At 35.3% G+C, this 17,835-nt stretch overlaps 5 protein-coding genes across 6 annotated transcripts; all 5 read left to right on the top strand.

Moving 5' to 3' along the window:
* The first annotated feature begins 1,708 nt into the window (after nt 1-1,708).
* On the top strand, nt 1,709-2,845 carry LOC112082934. The gene is made up of 5 exons (XM_024150653.1): nt 1,709-1,867; nt 1,949-2,216; nt 2,335-2,431; nt 2,526-2,649; nt 2,795-2,845. The coding sequence occupies exons 1-5, from the start codon at nt 1,709-1,711 to the stop codon at nt 2,843-2,845; spliced, it is 699 nt and encodes a 232-aa protein (XP_024006421.1).
* Nucleotides 2,846-5,726: 2,881 nt separating this feature from the next.
* LOC18011442 (aspartyl protease APCB1) lies at nt 5,727-8,526 on the top strand. 2 transcript variants are annotated; one of them, XM_006393253.2, is made up of 9 exons: nt 5,727-6,402; nt 6,505-6,631; nt 6,724-6,953; nt 7,101-7,340; nt 7,507-7,660; nt 7,738-7,814; nt 7,903-8,017; nt 8,110-8,182; nt 8,299-8,526. In XM_006393253.2, exons 1-9 carry the CDS (start codon nt 5,798-5,800, stop codon nt 8,418-8,420), a joined length of 1,743 nt encoding a protein of 580 aa, XP_006393315.1. In that variant the 5' UTR covers nt 5,727-5,797; the 3' UTR covers nt 8,421-8,526. The 2 variants fall into 2 exon arrangements, with proteins under 2 accessions (XP_006393315.1, XP_024005944.1); XM_024150176.1 differs by having other exon boundaries at nt 6,324-6,412.
* Nucleotides 8,527-12,025: 3,499 nt separating this feature from the next.
* Nucleotides 12,026-12,648, top strand: LOC18011433. Its single transcript, XM_006393251.2, has one exon. It carries the CDS (start codon nt 12,026-12,028, stop codon nt 12,530-12,532), a length of 507 nt encoding a protein of 168 aa, XP_006393313.2. The 3' UTR covers nt 12,533-12,648.
* Nucleotides 12,649-15,858: 3,210 nt separating this feature from the next.
* Nucleotides 15,859-16,776, top strand: LOC112082933 (UPF0725 protein At1g02770-like). The gene is made up of 4 exons (XM_024150652.1): nt 15,859-15,951; nt 16,039-16,237; nt 16,339-16,388; nt 16,603-16,776. Exons 1-4 carry the CDS (start codon nt 15,859-15,861, stop codon nt 16,774-16,776), a joined length of 516 nt encoding a protein of 171 aa, XP_024006420.1.
* Nucleotides 16,777-17,212: 436 nt separating this feature from the next.
* Nucleotides 17,213-17,695, top strand: LOC18011430. Its single transcript, XM_006393250.1, has one exon. The coding sequence runs from the start codon at nt 17,213-17,215 to the stop codon at nt 17,693-17,695; it is 483 nt and encodes a 160-aa protein (XP_006393312.1).
* The last annotated feature ends 140 nt before the right edge of the window (nt 17,696-17,835 follow it).

Below are 17,835 nucleotides of genomic sequence, written 5' to 3'. Positions count from 1 at the left end.
GTTATAATAATAAAGTTTAATTATAACATATTATTATTCGGCTTTTCCGTAACCTTATCGTTGCTTATATTTTATCAAAATAAAATAAAATAACTATATATGATACGCTGTATATATAGAGTTGTTTATCATTCTTTTGGTGTTTTGCAAACTGCAAACTTCGGTCGGTGTATTTGTGATGGATAACTCATATCGTTGCTTTTCTTTTACCGAGTTCGAGTATATAATAGATGGATCCTGCGACGTTAACAGTTGTGTGGGTAAGCTGTGTGTATTACGTATATTCTTGTGATATGACACATACTATGTTTTGTAAGTTATAAATCGCTATAGTGTTGACTTGCCTTTTTATGTTTTTACCGTTAAGATCTAATTGGACGTGTTATGACTGTTGGAAACTACGTTGATCCACAATATCCTTTTGAAAGCTACATGATGAACGAGATATATATCGAAATGGAGAATCAGAGGTATTGTGTATTATCATACAGTTTAGAATTCAGAGCTACTTATTTACAACCAATTTTCCGCTGATTGTTTTATTTTATAATTATTAGAGTATGTCGTCTACCATGTCGTTTGGTTGGTAATTTTGGTCGAGATTTTCTCGATGGTTTGACGCATTGTGATGATGATATGATAATATGTATCGTTCTGGCTGCAAAAGTTGATATCATTCGAGGTATTCTAAGGCTGGAATTTATGATACTCTCTCGAATATATATATAACTATATAAAAACTATAAGTGTTTGTTAAGTTATTAATTATTTCGATTTTTTTTTGTGATATTAAGGTAATTGGATGGCTATAGCGGCTCCTAATTATACACGGATAATGTTGGCACCAGCTATTCCTGAAGTAGTACGTCTCCGAGAGGCATTGGTGTCAACCGATCAATATTGATTTCCATTCCACGAATACATAAATCTTGGAATAACAGCCTATGAATTTTTTTATATCGTGTAAAACTACATTGCAGTTTTTTAGTTTGTTATTTTCCATTTTCTTCTCATATGAATTATCTTATATATCTCTGCGTGTGTGCGCGATTTTTACAATATATTATAGTAATTGTTCATTTTATATTTAAACTAATAATTGTTTTTTAATGCGATATGTTATTTAAGAATTATAAATGTTATATACAAAGGATAAATTATACAAATGATATACCGTAAAAATATTTTGATTGATCGCATTTTATCTAATTTATTGTTACACTTAATTATTGATATGTATTATCGTTTTTAGTAACTTAAACACATCGTTTAGGAACTTAAATTGTTTTTCTAAATCGCTACTTATTTATCTATTAAATATATTTTCTACTTTGTATATACAATTGCTGTAATGTTTGCCATTTTTTAAATTGAATTTAATTTCATTATGTTAATTTTCCGTTAAAGTATATCTAAATCGATATTATCTGAGTATTATTTTATTATTTTATAAAGAGAATTAGAAGATTTTATCGTTTTTAACATTTTTAAATAAAAAAATAGAAGATTTGATCGTCTTTACCTTTTGTTGCGATATATGTATATTCTAAAAAAGTTGTAAATCATATCCGAACTAATTCTAATTTACATATATATATATATATATATATATATATCATTTCTCCTACTATATATATATAGATACCCATTCTTTGTCTTGATCTCTCCCAATATTTTCTCTTTGTTATAATATCGTCTGGTCTAAACTATGTCGATTTTTAAAAGAAAATCAGCATCTAATGTTTTCGTTAGGGATCTACGTCCTGGCTCTAATAACTTTGTTATCAAAGTTAATATCCTCAAGATTTGGGATGGATTCAAAGGTAGAGGGGGGTGTTCACTTGAGATGGTCTTGGTTGACCAAGAGGTTAGTCCTATAATTTATGAATATCTCGGTTAGCCAATTATTTGTTGGTTAATTTTTTTTTTATTGTCCTTTGGATCTTAGGGTGATAGGATACAAGCAACTGTTGAAAGGTTTTTCGCTAAATCTTTTCGTAAAGATTTGATCGAGGGGAGATCGGTGCTTATCAATACTTTTAAGGTTGTTGAGTATAATTCTGAGTATCGAACTACACGAACGCCTTTCAAGATAGTGTTCTATGCAACTACGACTGTCTCTGTATGCTTGGATTTTCCTCAAGACGTTCCTGAGAAATATATGAAAAGTTTTCCAGATATTTTATCAACTGATTTGGACAATGGCTACTTGATCGGTAACATATCTAAACTGAGACGCATATTTTTAAAAATATTTTTATGACACGGTATTTTTTATGACACGGTAATTGTTTTGGTTCTTTCGTTTCGTCCTATTTTATTACAAACGCTAAGACGTGGTCGGACAAATCGTAAGAGTTGGTCATGTTGAGGACGTTATGGCTCAAGGAAAACGTCGTTCTAGACTTAAGATTTATCTTAGGGATGAGAGGTAACATGCTTAGTTCTAATTTAATAATTTATTTTATTTTGTGTTATTTTTTAGTTATATGATTTAACTCATGATTATTTATTAATTATAACAGCGATCTACAATTACCATGTACTCTTTGGGCTGATTACGCAAAAGAAGTTGCTGATTATGTTAAACGAAATTGCGCATCCGTCGTTGTGGTTATTATAAGGCTTGCGTGTATCAAAACTATCGAGGTATATTACTTAATGATTTATACTGATTCAATTTTAGTGACGATTACGAAGAGTTTTATCATAGATTATATATATTTCTGATACATCGATTTATTTACACTTTTTAGGTGAGATGAGCGTCTCAAATGCTTTTAATACAACTCAGATTTTGTTTGATCCAGTTTGTCCTCTTGTGGCGAAATTCCGATCTGAGTAAGGATTTATTCAATGGAATTATAATACGGTTTTATTTGTACGTATGTTCGTTCTACTATAATTAGTTTCTTTTTTTTTTCCGTTTAGGTGGCCTCAAGATAAGTATATTCTCATTCCTAATGAAGATGATTCGGGTGTAGATTCTAAAGATTCATTAAACAATGAATTTTTGGGAAATAATATTAGGCAAAAGTTAAGTTCTATACATTCGATCGATACGGTATGTGATTATGCGATACTCTATTATTTATGTTTATAAAAAAATTTTGTATATCGGTGGTTGTCGTTGATTATCTCGACTAAGCAGGTTGGTAAGTATGTGACATTGGCGACTATACGCTCGGTTGCCAATAGTAATTCGTGGTATTACATAGCATGCAAGAAGTGTGAAAAAAGGTTCATCCTATACCCGAGAGAGACCATGCTCCTTCGCCGCCGTCTTGGAAATGCATTAATTGCAATAGTAATGTTTATGAGTCTGAAGTTGTTGCTAGGTAGTCAATCTCTATTCTTTGATTTCGGCGTCCACATACTTTCTAATCTTTACGTCTTATATTTTTTATATTTATAAAATTAATTGTCTAATTATTCTTTTATAGTTTCTTTCTGTTGTTGAACGTGGACGATGGTTTTGGAGGGACGGCAGTCTTTGTCGTGTTTGACAAAATTGCTCAAAAATTGTTTAAGAAGACTGCCGAGGAAGTTTTCGAAGAGTCTGTTGGGGTACACTTATCGTTTTATTTGATAAGCGTTATGATTATATACCTCAATTAAAATATTTTTGTAATATATTTTGTAGGATAATTCGTCTGGACTGCCTCAATATAGAAAATTATATTAGCTACAATTAATATGAATATAAATCGATGTATGGTTGGTCGATAGAATGAGAAATAACCTCCATATCGACACATCTCCCAAAATCTCAATACACAGAAAACGATTTTGCGACGAGGAGTATTTTTCCATAAGGACTCAAAATGTTCAGCATCTCTTCCCCACGCTATGCAATTGATGTCGACACCCCTAAAAAACAGAATTAATATATCATTTTCCTTAACATAGAGAATATGATAGTAAAGATTTATATATGTATTAGTCTTTGTATCAATGGATTCTTACTCAAAATCTCTTATTGTAAATTTTAGAACACTTGAGTTGATTCTCTGATTTCCGATCCAAAATTGGTCTTGACGTTCCAATTGACAAACTTTGATAATACCTCCGATCAAATCAACTAGCATAAAGCAATATATTCATATAATTAAATAGAGTATTAATTAATCTAATTGAGTATAATTAAATACTAAGAAAACATACCAACGTCTATGTTTTCCATCAAAGATTCGTCAAGGACATTTCTAAAATTAGCAAATGAATACAACTGGTCATCTGATTTAGGCGATGTCTTCTCAACATGAGTATCCTCATCGATACAGATATGGAGACCATTGACTGTAATCCTCGAAGTTCCTATGTGTGGAGTAATTTTGAAGTTACCAATGAAATACCAATCTTTATCACACATCATGCCTTCATAATAGTCTACTAAACGATTCGGAATCGATGCACGTATTCGATCACCCTAGATTTTCAGTTAAAAAATAATGATGGTATTGATAATATATCAAGATTCAGACAGTAATATATTAAGATTCAGACAATATGTTATTTTTGAAGTTATACTTACATGTTCGTCTGCGAATATAAACGATCGCTGAATACCGTGAACACCTAGGCTTTCCTCGACACTCTTGATAACTTGAACACAGATAGAAGATCGATCAGATGCTACACCTAAATCAGAAATCATCGTGCAAGGAGACATTTTTTTCAAAGATAGATCAGTTATTCTTAACAATGAATAAAATCTGATTATGAGTAACAAATGGGTACTACTTTAAATTGAAAACCACCGTTACGACAACCAATAGTAGTGTTTGCAATGTTTTGAAAAATAACAGTCATATTTACCATCGCTAATTTAGTTGACTATATATGTCATGTTTTGTTATAATTATAATATAATAATTATGAAAATCAAAAATAGAAAGAACCTCATCAGAATCATTACTAGGTGATAAAATGACATATAATTGTGATGATTATTAATATTTATTTTATTGTGATAATAATTGTGATACTAGCTTTTTTAGAGGCTTAGACATAGAAATTTTTTTTCTGAAGGAATATTTATTAGATCTTATTTCGTTTATTATATAAAGTACAAATTTTTCTATATTTGATTAATATTAATGGTATAATTTCATTTTATTATTGTACATAAGTGTTGTTCATCTTAAAAAATGATATATACCGAAATTTTGGCAAAAAATATTATACAATTTAACTATTACAAACTCAAATATAAAAATATTACACGATTTCTTAAATATATAAAGCCCGTGTTTGGCAAGAATTGAAAATAAAAATATGATGTTTCAATAATCAAATTATAATAAGGTTTATATAATGATTGTGTCCGCGCGATGCGGATAGATACCTAGTTTTTATAATAACGGTCTTTTTCGATTAATAAAATGATTGGGTTAGAATTATGTTTTTATGATCGTGGTTATAATATAGTAGAAAAAACTAAAAAATAAATTATATCTAAACACAAAAATAAATCTTTGTTATTTATTAAAAAATTATATCTATAAAGAAAACATAAATAATATCATAAATTTTGATTAAAAAAAATTCCCCTGCGGATGCACGGGGTAAAATCTAGTTTGATATTTATTTTGACAATCAAAATAGAAATCTATGCGTAAATGTTTTTTTATTCAATTTTCAAATATTAGAAAAAATAGTAAATATAGTTGACCTCTCTCCTTCCTCGCACCATCCTTGACATTGTCTTGTGTAGAAAGCCTCTATGATTCTTACTTCTTAGACTATTTTGACCAGTCCTCCTCCTACTCTGCATTTTCGATCGGAGAATCCAAGAATGGAGCCAGATCTTCACGACCACCAGCAGCAACAGCGAGTCCACGGCGTAGTTATAATCACTCTCCCACCGTCCGATAATCCTTCCAAAGGCAAAACAATCTCTGCTTTCACCCTCACTGACCACGATTACCCACCTGATATCCGCCCCGAGGACGAGCGAAACCCGAGTTTTCAACCCGACCCGCTTCACCAAAACCCGCAATCCGGACTTTGGTTCTCGGATCTCTCCATGAGCTCGCCGAGACTAGTGCTGGGTCTTCTCGGAATCTCGCTTCTCGCGATTGCTTTCTACGGCTCTGTTTTCCCAAACTCTGTTCAGCTGTTTAGGGTTTCTGATGAGAGGGACCGTGATGAGGATAATCGCCGTGAAACGGCGTCGTTTGTGTTCCCTGTGTACCACAAATTGAGAGCTCGAGAAATTCCTGAGCGTAATTTGGCGGAAGCTTTGGATGTAGTAAAGGAAGAGAATGGAATCTTTGTGGAATCAATTGAACAAGAGCTGGTCAACCCTGTAAAAGTCAACGATGTTTTTTCTGCAAGCGTTGGTTCTTTGGACTCCTCCACCACCATTTTTCCCGTCGGTGGATATGTGTATCCAGATGGGTATGGCATTGCATGTTACATACAAACCTTAAAACTGAATTTTTTAGTTCCTTAAAGCACAAGGAAACAAAGCTTTGTCTTTTTGTCTCTTTGTTGTTGCAGGCTCTATTTCACACGGGTTTTTGTTGGAAACCCTGAAAAAGATGGACATTACTTTCATCTTGATATCGATACTGGAAGTGACTTGACTTGGATCCAATGTGATGCTCCTTGTACTAGTTGCGCTAAGGTAATGTATAAGGATCCTGTTTTTTGAGCTTTTAGGAGAATTTTCTTTGGTGAAAACCGGTGATGAACATTATATGTTTTGGTTGGATTTAGGGAGCAAATCAACTATACAAGCCACGAAAAGATAAGTTAGTTGGATCTGCAGAACACTTATGTGTAGAAGTGCAAAAGAATCAAATGACAGAACTTTGTGAGAGTTGTCAACAATGTGACTACGAGATTGAGTATGCTGATCTTAGCTCTTCCCTTGGAGTTCTCACCAAAGATGAGTTTCATCTCAAACTCCACAACGGATCACTTGCCGCGTCTGATATAGTTTTCGGGTAACCATCACTCACGTTAACAATTTGTGATTTTGTTACAGAATATCTGAGTGTTTGTTGTGACTTTTGCTTTTTGGAACCTTGACTTGTGATTATTATAGAGTTTATGTTTTCCTGTGTATGAATGTGACTTTTGCTTAATTCAAGGTGTGGATATGATCAGCAAGGCCTACTGTTGAACACTCTGCTGAAGAAAGATGGGATCCTCGGTCTGAGCAGAGCTAAAATTAGCTTGCCTTCTCAACTTGCAAGCCAAGGTATCATCAGCAATGTGGTTGGCCATTGCCTTCCCTCTGATCTAAACGGTGAAGGGTATATCTTCATGGGCAGTGATTTGGTTCCATTACACGGCATGACATGGGTTCCTATGTTTCACCATTCTCACTTGTAAGTGCACACAGTAATCGAAAACGTCAAATAATGGTGAATTCCCAAAATGTTTAGAATCGCCTATCTTGCATGCTTGTTTGAATTTTTTTGGTATATTCCCAAAATGTTTCAATCTTGGTCACTTACATATTCAAATAAAATTTACATTTTCCTATTCTTCTAGGGAAGTTCATCAGATGCAAGTTACAAAAGTGAGCTACGGGAATGGTATGCTTAGCTTAAGTGGCGAAAATGGGAGAATAGGGAAAGTCTTATTTGACACAGGAAGCTCGTATACATACTTCCCTAAGAAGGCTTACTCCCAATTGGTCACATCAGTAAGTAATCACAATCTTTTTCTTAGAAGGAAATCTTCTTCTGGTCAATGATGTCTTATGATCTTTGTTGGTGAAAGCTTCAAGAAGTTAAATTAACACGCGACGAATCAGACAAAGCACTGCCTATCTGTTGGCAAGCTAACTTTCTGATTAGGTACCTTAAGAACATATCAACTTTTGGAGAACCATTATGAGTAAAATATCAAAGCTATTAAAGTTTGTGGTCGGTTTTCAATATGCAGTTCCTTATCGGATGTTAAACGGTTCTACAAACCGATAACCATCCAAATAGGGAGCAAATGGTGGATTATATCAAGAAAGCTTGTGATTCAACCAGAGGATTACTTGATCATAAGTGTAAGCACTGTAAAAGCTCTCACCATTGTGATTTGCTTCAAATTTTGATTTAGCTTCATTTATTCGAGTTTCTTACATACTCTTTGATGCAGAACAAAGGAAATGTATGTCTAGGGATATTAGATGGAAGCAGTGTTCATGATGGTTCCACCATTATTCTTGGAGGTAAAACAAACATTTACTGTTTTTTCAAAAGAAAAAACAAACAAACATTTATATGTAAACCCTTTTTTTATCACAATAATCAATCACAAAACTTCCCATCTTGTGTATTTTTATAGACATATCGATGCGTGGACGCCTGATCGTGTACGACAATGTAAAACGGAGAATCGGATGGATGAAATCAGATTGCGTTCGGCCTCACGAGTCTGATCAAAAATTACCTTTCTTTCAAGGATGAAGAAGATCAACCATTCTTACATATGTGTTTTGTGTAAACTTGACACCTACCACGCGAGTGTTGAATAGTAGTCCGTGTAATTAGGTGTAAATCACACACACTAACAGAAAAAAAAAGATTAATCAAGTTTTGATCTCTAACATAATAATTTTATACACCGGAAAAATAAATTCTATAATAATAATCAAAAGGCTCTAACATATCAACTTTTGGGGTTTATTTACTTATTTTAACAAGTTAGGTTTAAAAACAAATATACCTCATTGTTTCCTAGGCTTTTGCCGAGTAGAGATAAGAAAGTTGATGTGTGGCGAGATAATGGATAAGGTGGTTTTGGCGAGACGTTATCCATCGAGGCTATAGAAGAAGAGGAAGAAGCAGGCTCTTGTTGAGTATGAGTTCAAGGATAAGAGGAAGGAGCGAGAGGAGAAGAGGAAGGAGCAGGAACAGAGGAACTAACTTGCAGCTTCATTCCATCGAGAAATACAATAGGGCAGGTGTGATCGTGGTCATGCCTGCCTCGTATTATATAACTTGTGTTGCAGAGGATCCAGCTACTGGTTACCTTGTACCTATTCAGACTAATAGTCACGAAAGAAGAAAGCACGAGCTGTATGTCAGGTTTTATGTTTCTAGACCTAAAAAATACAGGTAATTTTGGTGCATTATTCAGGAGGAATTTTCTTGAAAGTTGTGTGTAGTAGATGCCTTGCGGAGAAATGTATTATGTGTTGTTGATTTATCTATGTACTTCTTGATGTTACTCACCCTAGCTACTTGCTCTCTGCTGTCGAGAACCAGAGAAACAAATTTCTTTGACACTTAGCATTTCATAATCAGTCTGATTTGTGATATCCAACAAAGTACAAAGCTATATCATATATGCATCAATTATCATGTTTCTTGGCTAATTGACATGTTTAGTGTTATGAGTCGAAAAAAGGGAAATTGTACAAACAGGAAACATTTAGAATATATATCCAAGCTTTACTTTACTTTAATTTTATTTTTCAGTTACTTGTAACTATGAGTATAAGTGATATTGTCACTGAACCAAAAAAAAATTGGTACTGTCACTGATCGTGTTTGGAGTTACAAAATCCTGAATTCACAATAATATGTTTAGAGATCAGAAAATTTTCTCGCTTTCAAATTGCAGAAAAACATACAAAATATTTTTATCGTCTCGTTAGTTCGAGACTTAAATGAGTTTTAACTAATAGAGAAAAAAAGTTTGACCATGTAAGAAAATATTTGGAGAACAGAAAAGAAAGAAAACTAGAAATGTTTATTATCTATAGTATACAAAAGAAACAGTTGAAGTGTTAGGCTCCTTTCGTCTCCCTACGTCGGTAAACGGACCAGCGTGCTTAAGACTTAAAGAAAACTGAACCAATAGTGGCTCCCCAATCTCTACACCAGTCAATTAATTAAGCTAAGAAAACTACACCAGACTTGGTAACTGTGATCAAAATCTTTTTACTTTTGAATTCTAATCCGATTTTTTTGGTTGTTTCTTACAACTTTCTACAAGTTATTATAAAGGCATTCTTTTCTACTGTCTTTTCTACCCAACTCCACACGAAGCAAAATCATTCACTCTCTCTGAGTCATTTCCTTTAATTACATGGATTCTGGTTCTTGTCGTGGTCAAAAAACCGAGAATAATGTCAATTTCGAAAGTATGTTTGGTCTCGAAACCGAAGCTGAGCTGCTCAAAAAGCTTCAAGATTGTTTAGAGCCGCTACGTGAGAATCAGATACAAGTCGACAGCTTCACTGTGTCCGATATGCTAAACCTTGGTTACACATCACAGCAAATGGTTAAACATGTCCGAGTCCTAACAACAATCCCTTACAAAGACGTAAGAGATAGCGTTTTGGCCAAGGCAAACTCCTTGGGGATTTGTCCTCTAAACCACGAGATGATTAATCTCAGTCACGTCGTCGAAGTTTGCCGCTGGATGAAAACCGAAACTGGTATTAAAGCTGTTGTGGAGGTGCAGCGTTGCGAGAAGCTGAAGAGGCGAGCAACCGTGAGAGGCTTGACTCTGGCTGAAGCGTCTATGATCCGAGCCATTAACGAGCAGTTCGCTGACTACAGTGAGGCGATGAAGGAAGTTGACCGTAGGAGATTGTTGGAGCCGTATCGGGTAACACGAGAAGAGGAAATTTGTGCCATGCGAGACAAGTACTGGCCAGCTTCTGTATTCCATATTTATAATATTGTAAGTGAAGATTCAGTTCTTGATTTTTGTCGGAAGAAGGAGGGAGTGAGAGGTAAGCTTATTGAGTACATTAAGGAACTTATGGGAGGTGAGAAGAAGATTTATCCGCGACGTAAAGCTGAAGTTCTTCGTGCCGTTCTTGCGGGAATGATAGCTGGTACTGATGTTCAAGCTTCATGTGAGGGTGAAAGTAGTAATTTGAATGGTGAATCTTGCGTGGGTAAGAAGCGAAAAGATGCAATGGCTCTTGATCACGTTGGGTCTAAGACACGTCCTCGTCAGAAGTAGATTTGATTATTTGAGAAGGGTTATGATATCAAGATAATTACTGTGATCATAACCCTCGTCAGGAGTATCATTTAGTTTGTTTTCTTCTCGATCTCTTGTTGTTGTAACGTACGTGTTTTCTTTGTTGTTGCGAGTTACTTAGAAGTTGTAAGCGTGGCACTTGACTTCTTTAATGTTACGAAACTTGTTTTAGCAGTGTTTATAATTTTTAAAAAATTAATTACGTTGTCTCTGTATGTATATACTTGTTTAGCAGGTTTTTTTTTTTTTGACGTAGGTTCTCTTTTAATTTGCATCTATATACAAAAAAGTTGTTACTGCCTTAGTTGCATGTTAACTTTAGTTCTGCTTTAAAAGCCATTGTTTATGATTTTTCGGATATAATACCACATTACCACTATATAATTTTAAAAGTTAAATACATTGGAAAATATTTACGAGCTGGAGTTATTTTATTTTAAAAAAATACAGGAATTTGAAAGAATTTGGAAGAAGTAACACGCATATTTTCGTCTGCCTTCTGGGAAATGAAGAAGCGTGCGTATGGACATAATAATAGTTTTTTGTTTTAAACAGTTTACAAGAAAATTAATAAAAGCAGCAATTGAATGGTCTCTTTCTGATTGATCAATAAAATCCCATAGATGAAAAATTAAGAATGGTCTAGTTAAAAAAAAAAAAAAAAAAAAATCACACTCCTAGTTCCTCTATGTGTCTATACGAAATACGGCACATCACATGCTATAAAAACAACCATATTTGTGAAGGCATGGCATCTGCAAATCGTCAACAAAGCAAGCTCGACGCCAAATTTGAAGCTATGTTCGAAACTGAAGCCGAGAAGTTCCAGAAGCTTCTAGATTGTTTAGAACCGTTACGCGAGAACCAGGTACAAGTCGACAGCTTTACCCTTTCCGATTTGACCAGCTTCTTTTTGTTTACAACCCAAATGGCTAAACACGTCCGAGTCCTAACAACGATCCCTTACAAAGACGTACGAGATAGCGTGTTGTCCAAGGCAAACTCCTTAGGGATCTGTCCTCTTAGCCACGAGATGAATCTACTTCACATCTACGAAGTTTGCCGTTGGATGAAAACCAAAGACGGTACTGCAGCTGTTGTGGAAGTGCAACGTACCGAGAAGCTAAAGAGACGAGCCACCTCAAAAGGAAGGACGGTGGCTGAATCGGCTATGATCAGAGCGTTCAACGCTCAGTTCGCCGAGTATAGCTCTGAGCTAAAGAAAGGTCTTCCGGTCACCGAGTATACTAGTGTTCATCTCCGAGACAAGTACTGGCCAGTTTCTGCATTTGATGGAGCCAATGATATTGTGCATGAACAAGCAGTTCTTGATTTTTGTAATAGAGAAGGCGTGAAGTTTGGTTTGTACAAGTATGTGGAAGGATTGATTGAGCGTAAGATGATGAGTTTTGCTGTACGCGAAGCGGATAATCTTCGGGCTGTTCTTAAGGAAATGGAATGTTTTGAAGTTCCGGTCTCGTCTAAGGATGGAAATTGTCGTGTTGGTGAGAAGAGGAAAGATGTTTGCTCGCTGCTTGGTCATGGTGGAGGAACATCGTCTAAGAGGAAGATTTAAAACGTCGACTCTTACTCGTAAGAAGTAGATCTGACTTTGAGTCTAGAGTTGGAGAATGGTTTTACTACATCAGATCATGAATGGGTTTTATTTTTTGTCTATCAAGAGTCTCTTTGTTAACGGGTCTCTTAATTTGAATCTTTCTCTTTGTCTTAGTTCTTATTTTGCATATGTCATTGGCTTCTTAAAAAGCCTCTCTGCTTTGGGAGTAGAGTTTGCATTTGTTGTTTTTACTGTTTCAGAACTAGAGTTTGCATTTACTGTTGTCCTCACCCGTTTCTTTGAAGTGCCTCTCTGCTTTTGCATTTCCTCGAGCCGCAGTTGCAAAAACCTTCCGACTCGTCATACCATGGTTTCTCTCTTTTCTTGCACTTGATTTGTATCCTTGCCCTATAAGATGATGAAGTTGAAGAATAACCATAACTCTTTTTCTGTTTATCTTCTTTTAATTTTTTTTATTATACATGATTTGCTTAGAATGATCAGATAATATAGACACCAAGCATCTAAAGCCAACTTAAACACGCCTTCCCCGCCTTCATCAAACTTGTTCTTGTCCGGAGATGAAGCAAAAATGCTAACTTCTTTGTAATGTTTCTCACGGTTTCATAATCAGTTAAAGGATCTACACCGAGGATTCCATACTAATCATATTCTTCCTCCTCCTCCGTGGTCCTTGTTTCATGCAGAGATATAAACATCAATCATCATCAAAACTTGTTTCAGACCATCGAGCTTTGGATACAAATTCTGAGCCTTGCTAACCGATTTCTTCGCCCTAATTGTTCTCTAAAAGTTTTCTCTCTGCAAAATCATTGCTCTTCTAGCTTCTTCCTTTACCTTCCATGTCCTTAATTAAGAAAGTTTATTTCTCTAACGAAACAATCGAGTAACAGAAGACAAATATAGGTTTAGAAGACAACCAAAATCCGTAGATGATGATTTAGTAAGAAGAGAGGAGAAGAATACGACTTACAATAACACCGCTAGGTTAATGAATAATTAATATGTACGTAGATGATGATTTTCCTTTTACGAAAATGCAAATTGATTGTTTTCCTTACAAAGCAAATTGTCAGACCATCGATTGATTCTCTACCATAGCATCATTACTCTTAGCATTGCAATATTTGTATTTCTCAGAAATCCTGAGAAGAGAGAGAGAGGAGAAAGAATCCTTGCTGGAAAAGCTAAATGACTGCTTGAAAGAAGCTGAACTAGAGGATAATGAACTTAAATCTTCATTTGATACCTTACATGGTATGTCAGTGATAAGTTTATTTTACTAATTCCACTGTTGATTTTCCAGAATCGTAGTTTAGATTCGTATGCTTTTGACTATCTTATTACATTAAATGGATCAGACAAACCAATATCTCTCTTGCTTGTGCAATTTTAAGTGGATTCAAGGAAGAGGATTTCAGAGGTATTTTTTGCTTCAAGCATCTTAATCATTTTCATTAACTATAGATGTTCTTCTAAACTGCAAAAGCATTGGCGCAAACAGAAAGTTCATAAGATAAGTCTCTTATTATAATAACCAAATGCTTTTTGCTTTAAAAGATAATGGTTTTATTAGAGAAATGTACACTAACTATAAACCACGCAAATAAACAATAAACGCTATACGTACGTAAAACCACGCTCATACCAATGATCCAAGACATAACTGATTCTCTGTCTCAGTTTGTGGATTACAGAGTTTTCTTTTACCCGAGACCAGGAAATATATAATAGCAAAGAAAGCTATTTCCTTCGTGAATCTTTTTTCTAGGTTGTATTCTATATTGTGACAACTTGGTTAGATGCCCTTGCTGAGGCTGATAAGTTATTGTAATGAATGATTTGTTGGTAAACCGAGGTATGGGTAGACCGAGAAGATCGTAGAGCGAATGAAATTATTTCTTTGAGAGAGATTTTTGCAAAAACATTTTTTGAGAGAGTTATACGTGTATTTCTTGATAAGTAGTTGGCGTGTTAATGAAGCAACAACTATATAATTTGATTATAGATCGTGCTTTGTAAGCAGCTAAAGTTTGAGTTTTTTTTTTTTAAGATTCCAAAAATGATAACACTAGTGAGTGTGATAATCTGTAACATCTAATAAAATTCTCAAAAAGATTATGACTCAACAATATTTATTACCTTGGAATGACCTTTTCTTCATCACAAGACGATTTGAGTTACACAAACTAATCCTAGTTGAGACTAAATCTGTTGATGATTATTGAAGTAATCAGAACTTTAGGCAGAGATAATATTTAGGGGCGAAGTAAGATCTTATCGAAACTGCAATAATTTACAAATTGTATCAACACAAGACCAACGCATCTAAAGTTACAGTTTACAAAATCTCAACAAAAAAAACATCAATATACCGTTTTCTTCGAGCCTAAAAATCATCATGGTTCGATTCCATCCCCTAAGGTAATACACAAGATCTGATCAGAAATTCTAACATATTCGTTCGAGAAACAGAGATTAAAGAGTGAGTAAGAAGAAGAACAAATAAAGAAGCCATGAGGAGCAGAAGAGCTTACTTTGATGGTGGTTTCGTCCATGGAGAATTTCAGAGAGCCGTGCCCAGGTTGTCGAGAATTTTTTTTCACTTTTTTTAGGGATTCAGGAAGAAAGTGGATGATCGCGATACTAGATGTTGTCTTATATAATAAGAATTAAAGTAGTATATGATAATTTAATCAAGACATATCATGCCTGCATATGCGTGCAAGCCAAGTCAAAGTTAATTGAAAAAAGTTTAACCAAATCATAATCTTACTCATAAAATGTAATGTGACTAAAAAAAATATATACCTCATTTTGACCTAGGTTTTTTTCTACGTGAAATTAACGTCGATAGTCTGGGGCCTTTTTTGCAATTTTTCTTTACATATTCGCGTGAACGAAGCTGAATCGATTAAAAGCTTCAGCCGCTTGCCGAGCAGAGCAAAGAAAGTTGGTGTGAATAAAATGGGTAAGGTAGTTTTGGCGAGACATTAACCATCGAGGCTAGGGAAGAAGAGAAAGAATAGGTAGAGACGAAGAGGAAGAAGCGGGCTCTTCCTGAGTATGAGTTCAAGGAAAAGAGGAAGGAGCGAGAGGAGAAGAGGAAGAAGAGGAAGGAGCTGTGTCCTCTGGGGTGGAATTATCATCGTTCGTATTGACTTCGAGTGTGGGAATCCGATGTAAGTCTCTCGTTTTCTAGGGTTTAGTTCTTCTTATTTGGGAACAAAACATTCCGTACATAAGCTCAAGGCCTAGCTTATACAATAGATGTGTCTTAGGGGCTCGATGTCGACGGTTTAGTGATTCCTTCCCCTGAGCGAATGGTAGTTTTCAAGTGCGAGAAACCGAATGATTGTCCCCTTATAGTGCGCCTTTATGCTAAGATGGGCCTTCATCGTTACAATATGCTTCAGGTAAACACTAGTTAATTCAACTCTTCAACTCTAATTCTTGATTATGTTATCTTCTAGTCCCTTTATTCAAAACTCGATATGTGTCAGGGAACCAACTTGCAGCTTTATTCCGTAGAGAAATACAATAAGAAAGGTGGGAGCCTGGTCCTGCCTGCTTCCTTTTATATAACTTGTGTTGCAGAGGATCCAGCTACCGGTTCCCTTGTGCATTTTCAGACTAGTAGTCACGAACTAACAAAGCACGACCTGTATGTCAGGTTTTATGTTGTTAGGCCTAAAAATACAGGTAATTCTGGCGCATTATTCAGGAGGAGTTTTTCTTGAAAGTTGTGTGTAGTAGATGCCTTGCGGATTGATGCATTATGTGTTGTTGATTCATCTATGTAGGGACCGTGGGTACGCTTTGGAATGATCAAACTGCACCTCAGTTCTACCATGTTAATCAGCGTGCATAAATGGCCATCAGAGGATGATAAAAAAACAATTTTACGTGGTGCAGGCATCAGAGTTGATAGAAAAAATGACTGGATTCGTCACTACCCAATCGTCAGAAACGCAAAGTATTGTTTTTCTTCCTTTCTTTCCTTTATATATTAGCAATGGTGCGTTCGTTTATATAATCTTGAGTTTCCAAACTTTCGGTTGTTGCAGTTGCAACACAAGTTGTCTGATTTAAAGATTGTGGAGGTGATGGTAGAAACTAAGGGAAAGGATGCTAAACTCAAGGGGTTTATAGATGCAACTGTATACATTAAGTACCATCAGGACTTGCGCGATGGTAGGGTTTGTAAGCGCAGAGCTATCTTAGCAGATTCGTGGATTTGAGAACGGAACACATGTGTCTCAAGGGCGATGACTATCTGGAAAGCAAGACTGACTCTGAGCATGAAGCTTCCAATAACTAGCAAGACAAGATCCATTTGAAATTTGTGGATCAAATCTGTGATTAAAAAAGCATGCCTCAAGCGCTTAGGCGCTACAAGAGTCGCCTTATAAGAAAATGTAATTTTCTTCAATTATACTTGTTGCCAATTTTGTTTTTTGAGTTTTTAGTAAGCTGTTGCGTGATTCTGTGATTCTCTGTGCCATATATTCTTGAATGCATTAAATTTTGTTTCCAATTTCCTAAATATTTGTGTACTCAAAGAGTGGCCTCAACTCTCCATCACCGTCTCTTTTAAGTTCAAACTTCATTCTTCCTTTTCTTTCAACTTTTCAAAGTCTCTTCTTTACTATCTCCTCTTCCTTCTCTTTTTTCACCATGTCTGATCCAGTAGATGGTAGGGTCGTCGATCCAAGAAGGAAATATGCAGTTCCTAGAACTGTTTATGGTAGTTTCACGTGTAACTTTTGTAGTAAAGTGATGAACTGTGGAGTTCTATGTGTGAAACAACACTTAGCCGGCGGTTTCACGGTTGTGACTGCATATCCTAAAGTTCCAGATCACGTGAAGGAAGAGATGAGACTTTTTAGGGCTAAAAAAGCTGAGACAATGGCCACAACTCGGATGATGCAATCACCATCAATCCCTCAACAAAACGATGGTACACACTATGAGGAAGAAGATCCCATTCAGCCTAGTACTGGTCAGGGAAGTCGTCATAATCTGAAAAAACGTAAAGGTCCAATGGACAGGTATGTTGCTCCAAATCCTCCTGATATTCTTAAAGGAAGAAAGGACAGAAAAGATATCTTTGGAGTTTGTGATAAAGAGCTTAGGGACAATACCATCGCTCATCAATGATCTGAAACGCTTGCTCGTATTCCTCATTCTATTTGGTTAAAAGTATTAGCAATGGCTTCTTTAGCCCTATCCATGGCTTCATAGATATATCTCATCGGTGGTTTCTTCTCTCCATCCACCAAATGTAAGTCACTCGAGCT

The sequence above is a fragment of the Eutrema salsugineum genome, unplaced genomic scaffold (assembly GCF_000478725.1).
Source record: "Eutrema salsugineum unplaced genomic scaffold, Eutsalg1_0 scaffold_7, whole genome shotgun sequence".
In the NCBI taxonomy this organism is placed as follows: Eukaryota; Viridiplantae; Streptophyta; class Magnoliopsida; order Brassicales; family Brassicaceae; genus Eutrema; species Eutrema salsugineum.
The sequence above is the reverse complement of the archived record's forward strand: the minus strand, read 5'-3'. Positions and strand labels throughout refer to the sequence as shown.

Bases quoted from the DNA above. Each gene is read 5' to 3' on its own strand.
- LOC18011442 (XM_006393253.2), top strand. From the start codon at position 5,798: ATGGAGCCAGATCTTCACGACCACCAGCAGCAACAGCGAGTCCACGGC. The intron at 6,954-7,100 runs GTAACCATCACT...GCTTAATTCAAG, and splicing joins GCGTCTGATATAGTTTTCGG to GTGTGGATATGATCAGCAAG. The intron at 7,661-7,737 runs GTAAGTAATCAC...TGTTGGTGAAAG, and splicing joins ACTCCCAATTGGTCACATCA to CTTCAAGAAGTTAAATTAAC.
- LOC112082933 (XM_024150652.1), top strand. From the start codon at position 15,859: ATGGTAGTTTTCAAGTGCGAGAAACCGAATGATTGTCCCCTTATAGTG. The intron at 16,238-16,338 runs GTAATTCTGGCG...TCATCTATGTAG, and splicing joins TGTTAGGCCTAAAAATACAG to GGACCGTGGGTACGCTTTGG. The intron at 16,389-16,602 runs GTTAATCAGCGT...CGGTTGTTGCAG, and splicing joins CTGCACCTCAGTTCTACCAT to TTGCAACACAAGTTGTCTGA.
- LOC18011433 (XM_006393251.2), top strand. From the start codon at position 12,026: ATGAAAACCAAAGACGGTACTGCAGCTGTTGTGGAAGTGCAACGTACC.
- LOC112082934 (XM_024150653.1), top strand. From the start codon at position 1,709: ATGTCGATTTTTAAAAGAAAATCAGCATCTAATGTTTTCGTTAGGGAT. The intron at 2,217-2,334 runs GTAACATATCTA...ACAAACGCTAAG, and splicing joins GGACAATGGCTACTTGATCG to ACGTGGTCGGACAAATCGTA. The intron at 2,432-2,525 runs GTAACATGCTTA...TAATTATAACAG, and splicing joins ATTTATCTTAGGGATGAGAG to CGATCTACAATTACCATGTA.
- LOC18011430 (XM_006393250.1), top strand. From the start codon at position 17,213: ATGTCTGATCCAGTAGATGGTAGGGTCGTCGATCCAAGAAGGAAATAT.